Here is a 16,543-nt window from a genome sequence, read left to right on the forward strand (position 1 = left end):
TTCAGCTGTGTAACTGAAGATACGTGATAATGTAGTAAGTCTGACAAATCTTAAAATACAGTGCAGGATTTTATTTCTGTTGAAGATACACAGGTAATTATATCAATATCCTGAATTTAGGGATCAAATGAATTGTTGATCTATTCATAATATTTAGCCACTCACTCTTTAACATTTGATGAACTATTTATTCATAAAGATAATGGATATTTAACTATTTTCCATTCTAAGATAGTAAGGATCTGTCTACTTGTAGAAAGAAAGGTTAATTATCTTTGGCCATTAAAGGTATCTGTATGAACAAATGGTTTACATATACAAAAATATTGAGAGTAATGTTTCTGGACCAAATCTTTGTTTCCATTTGTAGATGGGATGGGAACCTAGCAGATCTGGGCACGGAGTGTATAATGTACTTATTAGTGCACTGTTCCTTCCATTTAACTCCATGGAAGCCCCTCTAGTGGAATCATAGGTCAGTAGCAGGGTAGAGAGGTGAAATGACAGGACATCTGAGCTACATTTTATTACTGACATTATGTAATGTTGAAATTTTTTCTGAAAGATGTGGAGCCAATGGACCCCTCATTCCATAGTAGCTATGCTGCCTTTTTATTGGAAGAGAGGGATAGGGAAAGAGTGGTGGCACAGTAGTTCCCTACAGATTGTCTTTGTTTCCAGCAGTTTCCATAAAATCAACAGGATAGCAAGCATCTTTCTCCTTTCCTGGTTGAGGGACTGAAGAAGCCTAGTGAAGGGAACCTCATTATACTTCTTGAATCCTATACAAGTTTATCATAGAATCATAGAATACTAGAACTGGAAGGGGCCTTCAGAGGTCATCAAGTCCCATCCTCTGGCCTCATGGCAGGACCAAGCACCATCTTTATCATCCCTCTTAGCTGTTTATCTGAGGCTACATAGAATCATAGGGCTGGAAGGGACCTCAGGAGGTAATCTAGTCCCGCCCCCTGCTTCAAGCAGGGTCAACCCCAACTAAGTAATTCCAGCCAGAACCTTGTCAAGCTTAAACCTTGTCAGACTTAAAAACCTCTAGGGATGGAGAATCCACCACCTCTCTAGGCAATGCATTCCAGTACTTCACCACCCTCCTGGTGAAGTAGTTTTTCCTAATATCCAACATACTCCTCACCTTCTGTAACTTCAGGCCATTACTCCTTGTTTTGCCATCTGTCACCACTGACAAGAATTTCGCTCCATCCTCTTTAGCGCTCCTCTTCAGGAAGTTGAAGACTGCTATTAAACCACCCCTCAATCTTCTGTAAGCTAAACAAGCCCAAATCCCTCTGCCTCTCCCCATAGGTCATGTGCTCCAGCCCCTTAATCATTTTTGTTACCCTCCGCTCAACCTGCTCCAGCACATCCACATTCTTTTTATACCGGGGGCCTAAAACTGGACACAATATGTGGCCTCACCACTGTTGAATAGAGGGGAACTACAACTTCTCTAGATCTGCTCACTTTGCTCCTCGTAATGCACCCTAATATGCTGTTAGCCTTCTTGACTACAAGGGCACGCTGTTTACTCATATCCAGCCTTTCATCCATCATAACCCCAAAGTCCTGTTCTGCTGTACTGCTGCTTAACAATGCTTGGGATTCTTCCATCCCCCGTGTGGGATGCTACACTTCTCTTTGTTCAACCATATCAGATTTCTTTTGGTGCAATCCTCCAATTTATTCAGGTCACTCTGGATCCTCTCTTTACCCTCCAGTGTATCTACCTCTACAACAAATTTGCTGAGGGTGCAATCCAGGTCATTAATAAAGATGTTGAACAACAGCGGCCCCAGAGCCGAGCCTTGGGGCACTCTGCTTGAAACCAACTTCCATCCAGATATTAAGCCATTGACCGCTACCTGTTGGGCACGACTGTCAAGCCAGCTTTCTATCCATCTTATAGTCCATGGATTCAATCCGTACTTCCCCAACTTATGGGCAAGAAAGCTGTGGGAGACTGGATCAAAAGCTTTGCCTAAATCAAGGTATATCACATCGACTGACTTCCCCTTGTCCACAGAACCTGTTACCTCGTCATAGAAGCGAATCAGATTGGTCAGGCAGGATTTGCCCTTTGTGAATCCATGTTGACTACTCTTGATCATTTTCCCCTCTTCCAAGTGCTCCAAAATGGATTCCTTGAGGATCCCCTCCATTGTTTTCCCAGGGATTGAGATAAGGCTGACCAGTCTGTAGTTCTGAATTGTCCTTCTTTCCTTTTTTAAAGATGGGTACTATTTTTGCCTTTTTCCAGTCATCCAGGATCTCTCCCGATCTCCAAGAGTCTTCAAAAATAATGGCCAAAGGTTCGGCAATGACATTTGCCAATCCCCTCAGTACCCTTGTGTGCATTAAATCCAGACCCATGGATTTGTGTAGATCTAGTTTTTCTAGGTAGCTCTTAACTTATTCTTTCCCCATCTGCAGTACCACAGAAGATCCAGGGTCAACCTCTATCCCATAACTCCTTTCAAGCTGCAAGGATTAAGGAAGGTCAACAAGAGGAAAGCTCCTCTTGATCTTCTTCCATGAAGTCAGCCACAAAAGTCAATGGCTGAAAAGTTGATTTTAGCTATGCAACTGGCGTAGCTAATATTGTGTATCAGCCACCGACTGCTATGTCTAGGGTAGACATAGCCTAACTTGTTCTTAAATATCTCTGGTATGAGAGATTCTACAACCACCCTAGGCAATTTATTCTGGTGCTTAACCACACTGACAGTTAGGAAGTTTTTCCTAATGCCCATGCTAAACCTTCCTTGCTGCAATTTACACCCACTGCTTCTTTTCCTGTTATCAGAGGCCATTGCTTCTTTTCATTGCATCACCAGAATTGTGGAGAAATGGCACTCTGTGGCTTTTCCTCTAACAAAGCTGTCTAACATGGCTTTTCCTGATTAATTTAGTGAGAATGTTTTCACATCTTTGGGAGGATGAGCTAAAGTTATGCAAATATAAGGAACTTGTAAACTGCCATTATATGCTTAGTGCTCCCTGTTAGGATCTTGAATGATATGAGTGCCAGCAGTATTGGTATTTATTCCAAGTACATCAGAAGAAGATCACCCTGGTATTGATAGCTCCACTTTGTTCTAAAAATGAGTTGACTGCAATACAAAAAAGAGTAAAATTTTCTGTTGACAGTCCAGAATTATGATTTTGAGAGGTATAGACATTTAAAATAATGCTCTAGCACTATTTCCTCTGAAATAATGTTGCCCCAGAGTGTTGCCTTGTCAATAGCTACAAGTGATGTGCTATTCATACAGATCTTCTGCACTGAAATTTAGTCAGTGGATTTACGTATATGGGGTCAGATTATGATAGGCATTTTCACCTTTGTATGGAAAGCATGCAGGGAGCTTCCACCCCCATATTGCGTGTCTGACATCAGTGCCTGTGCTTATTGCTCCCTCTGGTAGGGAATGGCACTGAAAAGAATTATATGAGACACATTCAGAGCAAGGTAAGTGGAAGGCATATTTCCTCCCCAGCATAGCTTCTACATGGCTTTTACTGGAAGTCTGACTTTGCTTTACTAGACTTCTGTATTGCAAAACAAAGTCAGATTTCCCTTAGGGCTTGTCTACGCTACCTCCCTACTTCGCAAGGAGGAGGGTAAGTAAGGTGTTGGGAGTTTATTAATGAAGTGCTGCGCTACATGTGCAGCACTTCATTAAGCAAATTCTCCCACACAGCAACTTGGAAGTTTTAAACTTCGAAGTACCAGCTCGCGTCTAGCTGTGGCTCATGCGCTGGTACTTCAAAGTGCCCGGGATACTTCGAAGTCCCTTTACTCCTTCATTAATAGGAGTATCACTTCATTAATAAACTCCCAGCACCCCACTTACCATCCTCCCTTCGAAATAGGGTGGTAGTGTAGACACAGCTTTAGTGTTGCCTTTGAACATATACCAGACAAATAATACATCCTACATACAAAGGAAGGATGTTTGTTTGCAATGAAGAGAATGTTGCACTTCCTTTATAAATTGTCTGTGTACTGGGGGAGTCTGCCTTATAGGAGGGAGGCCTGGAAACGTCTTTAATGTTCATGGGAAAAGAGGCATGGAGATTTAGAATTTTTCTTTTGTAATATCCTTCTCTGCACATCTCCTTCAAAAACACTTCTAATCTAGAGAGCTCACTGCTAGATAAATCCTCTTTATTCTGATTACTGAAATAGAAAGGACTGAAAAAGTGACAAATATTACTGGTACATATATTTTACAGTTGAGACCCTTTTATTAAAATGCTTAAGACCTGCATTTTTCACACAAGTTAGCTGAAATCCAGTGTATCTAAACTAGTGTTAATCTAAATAGCAGCATGGCTAGCAGCAACAGAGACACAGCTTAGCTGTGCCATGTGCATCCGCAACAGTTTCCCCTGGGTTGTTTCTGAGCACACGAAGCTGTGCCTCTGTTGCCATTACTTATACCACTGTGGCTACACGGCCATTGAGCTAGTGCAAGTATGTGTCCAGGAACAGGGGACACATATTGCAGATGAATCTTCAGATATACCTACATTATCTACAGTAGAAAAGTTTCCACTTATTCTTGTGTTGACAGTTGAATTTCAATGTAACTGACCTTGTACTCTACTTTTTAATTAGGTTTTCAGTTAAGAAAAAAACACAATCGTATAGAGAAAATGTAGATGATTTTTGAAAAGACCATATTAAATATTTTCAAAATTACATTAGTATTAATCTAAAAATATTAGTAACTGTATGGAACTGTATGATCACACATATCAGGTGTATTTATTCTGAAGATGTTTTTATTAATGTTACTAGGCTTCCTTTCTTTTTGAAAGATGATGAAGAAAACAACCAGTTCATCCTAGATCTTGCTGTTTATAGGTCAGTATTATTAATTATTCTGATATTTGAAAGTATTTGTCATCACTGTCCTATATTGATACACAGTTAAGCCTCATTTTACACAGCTTCACATTGCGCAAAACTCACATTAACGTGAGTTTCACATAACATGAAGCTGCTGGGCTGTTAGCCTGCCTAGCTTCCGCCAGCTGTGGGCAGCCAGGCAGGCTAAGAGCTCCTTCTTCCTGCTTCCCAGAGCAGAGCTAGGCACCGCTCTGGGAAGGTAGGGGGAAGGCTTTAGCTCACCTAACTGCCTGCCCCTGCGGGCAGCCAGGTGGGCTGAAACCCCCTTCCCCCTGCTTCTAAGAGCGGTGCAGCTAAACCCTCTGCTGTTAACCCCCCGCCCCACTAGCTAAACTCCCCTAAATTCCCCTGCCCCAGTGACCCAAGCTCACCCCCTCTGCATGCCCCAGCTCACCTCCCCCTAGTAGGGAACTCCAGCCACACAACTGAGGCTCACCTGCCCCATTCCGAGGGCCCCAACACACCCCGCAAGCCCTCCCTGACTTATGCATAATTCAAAGTATGCGAGGGTTGTGTGGACCACAAACTTCGCATACCTTGAGGGATTGCTGTACGGTATTCAAAATTCACTCCTCCCTCAACACACTGGGACTTTGTGAAGGGAACAAATCATGAGTGGAATGGAATCCTCCCCCAGACCTTCATTTCTTGAATAGATGTCCTCTATGCTTCTTTTAGAGACGCTCTTTGGTTTTGGATTCATGTAAGCACAGCTCCTGTGTTTCTTTCCCAAGTCCACAGCAGGTGTATTCCTTCTGCACCAGCCTATTTAAAATTATGCAGAATCCCATCTGCCTTCCTCAGTCCCCTCCAACCCTCTCCCCACACACTCTTTAGCTCTTCTGATCAAAATTACTGTCCTCTGCATTACAGTGGAAGAATTTTACCCCATGTGAGAACCGGGTGAATAAAAGCTTGTGCTCTTATCGGTGATACAACAGGAAACAATGTATGCTCTAGGAATTATTTTGAAGGAGTTATATGGTCTGTGTCATAGAGGAAGTGAGAGTAGATGACCATCGTTTTCTTTCTGGACCTTGGAATCTACAAAACACTTGTTATTTTGGAGAACTGTTTTCCTTATATTCTGGTGCCTGTTATCACAGTACAACTTTACTTTTAAGCTGTGGAAATGCTGTTCAAGTGTTGATGGCAATACAACTTTGAAGCTGGGTATAAAGTAGTATGTACACTTCAGTGAGGATTGCAAATTTTACAAAGCTTGAAAAAGTTACCCAAGAAGTAAAGAAGTCAAAATAGAAGGAGGAATTCAAAGTTATATGCTGTATTTTCAGCGATAGGCTGAAGAGTGTATAAGTTGCTCTGTCAATAGCAGGCATTAATCAAGTGGATTCTTTATAACTTACAAACCTTATTCAACAATACTGAAATGCAAAACAAGCTGATTCTGGTGTTGGTGTAGACCATTGTGGTTCTTTGATTTCCTGAAAATGGGATATAAAAAGTTATTCTTCAGTGTAACCTCATGCATAAAGCACTGGACTGTGACTCAAGAGGCCTCTGTTGTACTGTGGTCTTGGCCACCGGCTTACTTGGGTTTCCCTATTGATAAAATGCAGATAAAGATATTCTCTTCTTTCTCTCTGTCTCCCCTACCTTGTTTGTAAACCACTTTGAGATCGACTCATGAATAGAACTACATGAGAGCTAAGTATTAATTAATAATAATTGACAGCAATAATTACACTGGCTTATCAATTAAACCTCCATAAAGAAAAGTGGCAAGATGGAAGATTTTCATCTGCAAATTAACGAACATCTACTAAGCACAAAACAGGGACCAAAATATTACTGGATTAACACAAAAAACCTGCCCACTTTTCACAGTAGCTCCCACAGTCATTGTTTATTATTTGTATTGCCATAACTATCCAATGTCTAAATAATAATGTGAGTCCCATTGTGCTGGCAGCTGTGAAATGAAAGGCCCAGTCCCAAAGAGGTTAAATTCTAAGATTCTCTCCAACAACTTTGTTACACTGGAGTGATCAAATAGAATATTTTTTCATATTGCAAAACCACAATTAATGAGTTGCATAGTCCTAATTCATTTCCCCTGAACAATGATGTTAAATTACTTAAAGTAAATTCACTTTCATTTCATTCCGAAGACATCTGGACAGCTCTCTAATTGATGTTGATGTTCAGCCAACTTACCTCCACGTAACGGTGAAGGGTAAGGTTAGTATTTTCTCATTACTTTTAAAGAAAATTGAGAATTTCATTTTTCATTTCATTTTCACTTTTATTGCTAATAAAGTCTCAAATGTAAAACAAGGCAGTGTGAAGTGTGGTGTGTGCTGATTGCACAGAACATTGGCTTTTGAGAGCTGTGCCCTCTCTGCATCCAATCAAGGTGCTGCTAACGTTCAGTCAGCATACCCCGCAAATTCTAGGTGGGTAAGCACAGTTAGCAAAACTACTCTATCATAGAATCATAGAACACTAGGACTGGAAGGGACCTCGAGAGGCCATTGAGTCCAGCCCCCTGCCCCAATGGCAGGACCAAGTACTATCTAAACCATCCCTGATAGACATCTACCTAACCTGTTCTTAAATATCTCCAGCGATGGAGATTCCACAACCTCCCTTGGCATTTTATTCCACTGTTTGACCACCCTGACAGTTAGGAACTTTTTCCTAATGTCCAACCTAAACCTTCCTTGCTGCAGTTTAAGCCCGTTGCCTCTTGTTCTATCCTCAGAGGCCAAGAAGAACAAGTTTTCTCCTTCCTGCTTATGACTCCCTTTTAGATACCTGAAAACCGCTATTGTGTCTCCCCTCAATCTTCTCTTTTTCAAACGAAACAAGCCCAATTCTTTCAACCTTTTTTCATAGGTCACATTCTCTAGACCTTTAATCATTCTTGTCGCTCTTTTCTGGACCCTGTCTAGTTTCTCCACATCTTTTTTGAACTGTGGTGCCCAGAACTGGACACAATACTCCAGCTGAGGCCTAACCAGGGCAGAGTAGAGTGCAAGAATGACTTCTCGTGTCTTGTTCACAACACACCTGTTAATGCATCCCAGAATCATGTTTGCTTTTTTTGCAACAGCATCACACTGTTGACTCATATTTAGCTTGTGGTCCACTATAATCCCTAGATCCCTTTCTGCTGTAGTTGTTCCTAGACAGTCTCTCCCCATTCTGTATGTGTGAAACTAATTGTTCCTTTGTAAGTGGAGCACTTTGCATTTATCCTTATTAAACTTCATCCTGTTTACCTCAGACCATTTCTCCAATTTATCCAGACCATTTTGAATTATGACCCTATCCTCGAAAGCAGTTGCAACCACTCCCAGCTTGGTATCATCTGCAAACTTAATAAGCGTACTTTCTGTGCCAATATCTAAATCATTGATGAAGACATTGAACAGAACCAGTCCTTACACAGACCCCTGCGGAACCCCACTTGTTATACTTTTCCAGCAGGATTGAGAACCATTAAGAACTACTTTCTGGGTACGGTTACCCAGCCAGTTATGCACCCACCTTATAGTAGCCTCATCTAAATTGTATTTGCCTAGTATTTTGATAAGAATATCATGAGAGACCGTATCAAATGCTTTACTAAAGTCTAGGTAGACCATATCTACCGCTTCTCCCCTATCCACAAGGCTCATTATCCTATCAAAGAAAGCTATCAGATTAGTTTGACAAGATTTATTCTTTACAAACCCATGCTGGCTGTTTCCTATTACCTTACCACCTTCCAAGTGCTTGCAGATGATTTCTTTAATTACCTGCTCCATTATCTTTCCTGGCACTGAAGTTAAGCTGATTGGCCTGTAGTTTCCTGGGTTATTCTTATTCCCCTTTTTATAGATGGGCACTATATTTGCCCTTTTCCAGTCTTCTGGAATCTCTCCTGTCTCCCATGATTTTCCAAAGATGATAGATAAAGGCTCAGATACCTCCTCTATCAGCTCCTTGAGTATTCTAGGGTGCATTTCATCAGGCCCTGGTGACTTGCAGACATCTAATTTTCCTAAGTGATTTTTAACTTGTTCCTTTTTTATTTCAACTTCTAACCCTACCTCTTTCCCACTAGCATTCACTATCTTGAGCATTCCTTCATCAGACTTCTCAGTGAAGACTGAAACAAAGAAGTCATTAAGCATCTCTGCCATTTCCAAGTTCCCTGTTACTGTTTCTCCCTGCTCACTGAGCAATGGCCCTACCCTGTCCCTGGTCTTCCTCTTGTTTCTAATATATTTATAAAAAGTCTTCTTGTTTCCCTTTATGCCTGTAGCTAGTGTGAGCTCATTTTGTGCCTTAGCCTTTCTAATCTTGTTCCTGCGTTCTTGTGTTGTTTGCCTATATTCATCCTTTGTAATTTTTCCTTGTTTCCATTTTTTATACAATTCCTTTTTTATTTTGAGATCATGCAAAATGTCCTGGTTAAGCCAAGGCAGTCTTTTTCCATATTTGCTATCTTTCCTACACAGCAGGATACCTTGCTTTTGGGCCCAAACTGGGATACCAGTTTGGCTACAACAATCTTGCGGCCCACTGAGATGGAGGACCACTGATGTGGCCCACTCACTAGCCTAGGTTGCCCATTTCTTCTCCAGAGTTATTTGTACACATTAGAGGACTGGGCCAAAAGAAATCCAATGAGGTTCAAGAAGGACAAGTCCTGCACTTAGGACAGAAGTATCCCATTTAGTGCTACAGGCTGGGGACTGACTTGCTAAGTGGCAGTTCTGCAGGATTACAGTGGGCAAGAAGCTGGATATGAGCTAACAGTGTGCCCTTGTTGCCAAGAAGACTTAATGGCATATTAGGCTGCATTAGTAGGAGCATTGCCAGCAAATGGACGACAGAGATCATTCCCCTCTGTTTGGCATTGGGGAGTCCACATCCGAAATATAGTGTCCAGTTTCCCCCCTTGCCACACACTACCAAAAGACGTGGACAAATTGGAGAAAGTTCAGTAGGGGGTAACAAAAATTATTAGAGGACTGGGTCACATGACTTATGAGTACATGCTGAGGAAACTAGTCTTATTTAGTCTGTGGAAGAAAAGAATGGGGGAAAGGAAGATTGGATAGTGGCCTTCAGCTATCTGAAGGGGTCTTCCAAAGAGCGTGGAATGAGGCTACTCTAAGTGGTAGTGGATGACAGAACAAGAATCTGTGGTCTCAAATTGCTGAGGAAGATCTAGGTTGGATATTAGGAAAAAAACTTCACTATGAGGATGGTGTAGCACTGGAATGGGTTGTCTAGGAAGGTGGTGGAATCTCCATCCCTTGAGATTTTTAAGGCAAAGCATGACAAAACCCTGGTTGGGATGATTTAATTGGGATTGGTCCTGCTTCAAACAGAGATTGGACTAAATGACCTCCTGAGGTATCTTCCAGTCCAAATCTTGTATGTTCTGATGATTCAGTGATTCTTTCTTAGATTTTTAGGAACTGACCCAGTGCTTGGTAAAGTTAATTGGAGTCTTGCCATTGACTTTGACGAACACTCAGATACTCAATAGTAACAGAGAGGTAGCCATGTTAGTCTGTACTCCAACAAAACAAAGCAATGGAAGTGTAGCACTTTACTCAGATACTCAGTTATTTAAGTGCCTTATTCCTATTGAAATCAATCCATTCATTCAGTGGAACATAGGCACCTAAATATTTTTTGTAACCACATGGAAAAGAGCCTCTTACCACACCAGTGCTACTTGTAACCAAGACGTGAACTGGGGAGGTGTGGACAATGAAAGATACTGAATTCTCCTCTCAAAACTTTTTTACACCAGTTTTACTTGTGTGAAGATATTGCTTGTTTATACCTCTAAGGGAGATTCAACCTGTATATTTTGCTAAAAATCCCTTCCATTTTCTGTCTTGTATAGTGATTCTTGTTTGTGTTTTTCAATTTATATTGAAAACCAGAATCCCTATTTATAATTTTATGTACAAGAACAAATTTCAAAGTTAGTCTGAAACAGATTGTTAGTTTTTCTCCTTTAATTGCTAGTATAACACAAACATCATTTCATATTTTTCTTTGTAAGTGTTACTTTTCTATGGCAGCAGTTCAGGCATGCATATTAGAGATAAACATTATACACATATGTATTGTAAATGAAGGTTGTTTAACATGCAAACCAGTCATTTGGAAAAGTATTAATATATATTAAATTAGATCATTCAGATTTTGCCTGCCTTTTAGATTAAAATATATGTTAGTGGTATTTCTGTATGTTTTCCATGTGGGTAAAAATATTTTAATATGATGTATGTTATCCTGTTTTCCTTTAGTCATTTCAACTTGTACTTCCTGCAGAGGTGAAGCCAGATAGCAGCTCAGCTAAAAGATCCCAGACAACTGGACATTTAGTTATCAGCATGCCAAAGGTATGCAAATTCATTTGGACAGACACCATACAAAGTTATTTATATATCAACAGTACTTTAAGAAATATTTATGAACTGTACCTAACATACGTTACTAGCGAATGAAATAGGGTTAACATTCACTATCAGAACTCATATGTAGTCATGTAACATTTTAAAGACTATCAAAATAATTTATTAGGTGATGAGCTTTCATGGGACAGACCCACTGATTGAGCTGAAGAAGTGGGTCTGTCCCATGAAAGCTCATCACCTAATAAATTATTTTGTTAGTCTTTAAAGTGCTATATGACTTCTGAAAGCACAATAAGGACTTGCCAGACACCCACTACATCTGCAAGAGATGCAGCAAGGACTGTCACTCTCGTGTGGGTCTTTATAGTCACAATAGACGCTGTAAATGAAGTCCTCAATTGAAACTTTAAAGGGCGCAATCCATAGTCTATGCAGACTGAAGGATGCCTACTACTACTACTAGAATACAAACTAACACGGTTACCTCTCTGTTCCTGTTAGAACTTATATGTGTTAGAAAGAGCTTTACCTATAGCCAGAATAATCATATTGTTCAGATCTAAGAAATTTTCTGTCCTTCCTTCACAAAAATAATCCTATTAAAACTATTTAACGGTATTATTCATTTAAAACAAAAACTACTGTATTTAGGATTGAAATATTTAATGAAGAATTTGGAATCCATGAAAACCAGAAAATTTCAATTAACTATAAATAAGACAAGTCCACTTTTTACTCCAAGCTGAGTGAAAACATATGCATGCTTCACATATTTATGGTACTGACTACATTAAGGACCAGATATGCTGTCCTAATCAAGCTTTGTTTGACATAGAACTGCTGGGAAGGGGCAGAATTATCTTTTTGTGCTCCTTTTCCTTTCAGTTTAAATTAGAAAATTCCTCAGGGTGCTATCATTTACTATTGCATGTTATTACATGTTCTTATGCTTTGCAACCAATAAAAGGTTGTGTTAGAACTGGCTATGCTAGCTGTTCATCTTCTTATAGAAGAGAAATCATGAGCTGCCCATCTAGGTCAGTTTTCCATCTCCCTTTGTGCCATGATTCATTGCTAATGGGATGCGACTGGGAGGCTGAGGATCTGGCCCTGTATTTAAAATACTTTCAGTGCCCATAAGATATGGTGGCAGCTGTATGATACAAATAGTAATTTTTTCAAAAAAAATCTTATTTTAACAAAGTTCTTTTTAATGTTCTTATTTTTTACTCTAGTTCCATGTCTTAGATCTAGTGTGTTTCCTTCAAGTTGTATATCATGTGTCCTCCCCTGCCTGGAAAATCTCTCATTTACTCATATTGTAGCTCTAATGACAAATTTGCAACTTCACTAGTGGCTAGCAGGAAGTACACTTATGATGTCGTTCATTTGACCAACATTCTCATCTTGGAAATGTTCAAAATTCACTTAGAGGAAAGTCTAATAAAGTTATGTTTTTCTAAACTGATTTATTTGAAACTGGGGTTCTCGTTAGGCATATTGGTTGATGCAGTTCTTGAAAATTTATAACAGAATGAATCTGGCATAGATATTCATTTATCCTGTCAGTTTAAAAAGAAAATACTTACAGATAGATACTTGTGCCCTTGGTGTCCTTACAATAAACTAAATGTACAATATCCCAGATAGTCTTTAAATATATTCAAATATACTGCCTAAAATTACTTAAGAAAGCCAATCCTACAAAATTTGGATTATATTTACATGATTAAATAACTAAAACACAAAGTTACATGAGGATTTGGAATTACTATTTGCCATGGTCATTAAGGGTGAAATCACAGCAGAATCTTAAAGAATGGGGAAGTCTGCTGAATAGGGGACCAGAAAACAGGGAAGCTGCACAGCCCCCTTCACATTGAGGACATGTATTTGTTCATTCCACATATATACTCATGAGATAGGAGCAGAATGCTGACCCCTGTTGCCTGCAATTCCGTAAACTGCATGCATCCATGCGCTTCAAAATGTATGTATGATAGGGTCACCAGTGTACATTGGTTTCTCCTGCCCATACCTTGCAGCAATGGCTGCTCAGCAGATTGACACTAGCTACTCTATGTTGCAGTGGCAGATCCTGTTTCTCATCACTAGGAGCATGTGACAGAGCATAAAACTTGTTTAGGTGGGATGTAGAATTTTTCAGAATTGCAGGAGTCCAAATGACACTATAGAGACATACCCCAGAAAGGTGTCTCTGGGCTTCTTTAGATGTTTTAAAAGCATAATTAATAAAGGTTAGCAACATTAGGGAGACCATCAGCTAAGCTCATTTAGGGCTTGTCTACACTACCTCCCTACTTTGAAGGGAGGATGATAGGTAAGGTGTTGGGAGATTATTGATGAAATGCTGCGCTGCATATGCAGCACTTCATTAAGCTAATTCTCCCCCCATGGCAACTCTGAAGTGGTAAACTGCATTTTTAGTGGCAGACAGATCTTTGCAGTGCTCGTCTTTCCATACTTTGCTTATCCCCGTCTCTCACATGGGGACATTCAGTAGTGCAAAATACTCCCCCGTCTTCAAGAAATGTGCAGCCTGCAGAGCGCCGTTGCCTGTGTTGGATGGACTTGCCTCCTACGTTAAGTGCCTAGGAGAGAGCCATGTTTCATAGCAATGCTCACATTGTCTCAAAATGACAACAAGGGCTAAAAGGGATAGAGAGCTCAGACTAAAAATGTTAATGCTCAAGAAGTCCCTACAATCAGCAGATGCACAAAAGGCCTCACAACAGGGCTCTCAGGAACAATCTTGGACCACTTGGAAAAGAGCTAACTCTTCTCTGATCAAACAAGCCTCAAAGAAATGGGCATTTCCAGCGGAATCTTTATCTGCTATCCCAACTGCATAAACACTGCAAAAGCAGGAGAGACAGCATCAGGGAAAAGTGGGCAGTTGACACCGACAAAGAGAAGACTGGCTCTGCACACTCTGAGTCACCCCCCAGCACCAAAGCTAAATTGGCCTGACATGCCACTTCCATTGGCACTGGTATTGATGCCCACCATGGCACCGGTCTCAGCTCTTAAGTGTATGTCAGCACCAGACAAAAACTTTGCACTGAGACATACAACAGCATCCATGTGCTTCCTGGCACTGACTACAAGATCCCCTCCGGTGCAGTTGTGTAGAAAGCATGTAACACACTCATCCTTGGCGCCAACATGCCTCCTCACTTCAGAGGAATTGTGTCTCTCATCCATCCAATGGTCTCCTCTTTCCAGCACCGATACTTCCCCCGTTCACAACATTTCTGGTGCTTTCTCCAGCACCATCTTCCATCCACAGTGATGCTGGCGCTAAAAGAATCAGCAGATTCTCATTTCAGGATTCCTCCCCATCTTACTCCAAGCCCATATGGGAAGCACCCAAGCTCACCATGCCAAAACACACTCAATCACCCTGGTACAACCATCCATGGCCATATCCACCACCACCATATCCAACTCAGTGGCCATCCTGGGATCCATGAGCTGCAATTCCTTTTCTAGGTCCCTCTGCACAATGATAGTAAAATAAATCTTTTCCTATTCTCTTATAAAATCATTTGTATGAATATTACAAATAGGAGCAATAGCAATGAACAAATATCTCCTATTGCAGAATTCATGTTGATAAAGTACAGTTCTTACAAATTAATTTTTTTACAATTTGTATATGGTTATTTACAACCATAATGTTTTTATTCAGTTGTTTGTCCACATGAATTTCATATCTGATGCATGTGTCACCTACATGTACAAGTACAACACTCTCACTATTTATAGCCAACTCCATAGAGGGCTGAGTAGCTAGCCTGGCTTCCAAGTCTTTATTCTCTGTGGCAGCAAGACGGAACCTCTACAGAGTCCACATCTTTGTCCAATGTGTTGTGTTTTCTCTGGTTGTTAGGAGTGTTCCATAGTAAAATTAGTTTAGCTTAGTTAAGCCAGTTGGTCAAAAAGAATGAAGAGAAGACAAGACTTCTGATTTCAGCAGGTGCCTCTTCTACCTTACCCTGCTGGACACTGTGGAGTAAAAAATTGTGTCCGTCCTGTGAGACAGCTATTCCCATTGAAGATGGACACTCAAAGTGCCTCTTCTGTCTCCGTGAAGCATAAATTGTAAATAAGTGCTTTATATAATGGTTTTTTTTAAAGAGGGTACAAACAGTGAGGGAGTCCTGCCTAAACTTCTTCCACTTGGAGAAATCCATGAAGACGTCCTCTAAGCCCAAAGAGAAGAAGACTGACAAACAGGACCAGATAATCTCTGTGAGTGCTTTGTTAAACAATGGGTCCTCCCTGATCTCCAGGGTTCATTTGTCATCTAGGGAAACACACCTGTGTCAACACTAACTTCTGAGAAGAAAGGAAAGAAAAAGCACCTTTCCTAGCATGACTGTCCAGTTCAAGCACACACAAAAATATCAAGTCAGAATGTTCTCAGATTCATGATTAATATGGCCTCCTGCAACAATGTGGTCAGTTTGTCCAATTTTACCTATTGTGCATGCAAGGGTCATTAGAATCAGTGCATCTACCCAGAAGACACTACGTAGACATGATGTTTGTGATTCTCTATGAAGCTCTCTACTAGTTAAACTGTTAAAAGTATACTCTGCACATGTGCATTGTAGTATCTTTCTCCCCACCCCTACCTACCAAGCTGTTGATAACAAACACTTCCTCTCTCAAATGGGGAACTCGTCTGGACTATCTCAGATGGCTCCCCCAGGAGGTGCATTTTTATGTGAGTGTCGTGGAGCTCATAGCCATTTGCTTATGACGCGTGGTGTGTCAGCTCATGCTACAAGGACATGCAGCAGTGTAGTATATCTATGAGCAGTACATATATTACATATGCAAGAAGGTGGGGGCTACCCTGCCACCAAGCAGTCTGCCTATGGCAATGATACGTTCATCATCACATCTCACTAGATGGGGAACATCTTTTGCAAGTGGAGTATCTGAGAATGTTTACCATGAACCAGAACAGCAATTGTCAGATGTTCTGCTATTGAGAGGGGCCAACTTAGGCTCACTATTGAATGTCTTCCTGATTCATGCAGCATCAGATTTCATGTATGCATACCCACCTATTCCACTAATACTGAGGGTCCACAAGAAGGTCAGACGTGACACATATTGGTAGTTTCTGCATGACCCACACAGTTTTGACATTCAGACCTGATGAATCTATCAGCACATCCTC

At 40.7% G+C, this 16,543-nt stretch overlaps 1 protein-coding gene across 1 annotated transcript in view; it reads left to right on the top strand.

Moving 5' to 3' along the window:
• Positions 1 to 16,543, top strand: part of DNAAF11 (dynein axonemal assembly factor 11) — a 62,844-nt gene that overhangs the window by 23,998 nt on the left and 22,303 nt on the right. Inside the window, exons 7-9 of the mRNA XM_074984815.1 lie at positions 4,823 to 4,888; positions 7,066 to 7,135; positions 11,218 to 11,313. Coding sequence (XP_074840916.1) covers positions 4,823 to 4,888; positions 7,066 to 7,135; positions 11,218 to 11,313 — 232 coding nt within the window. The remainder of the gene's footprint in view (positions 1 to 4,822; positions 4,889 to 7,065; positions 7,136 to 11,217; positions 11,314 to 16,543) is intronic.

Source organism: Carettochelys insculpta, chromosome 2, assembly GCF_033958435.1.
Source record: "Carettochelys insculpta isolate YL-2023 chromosome 2, ASM3395843v1, whole genome shotgun sequence".
NCBI lineage: Eukaryota > Metazoa > Chordata > Testudines > Carettochelyidae > Carettochelys > Carettochelys insculpta.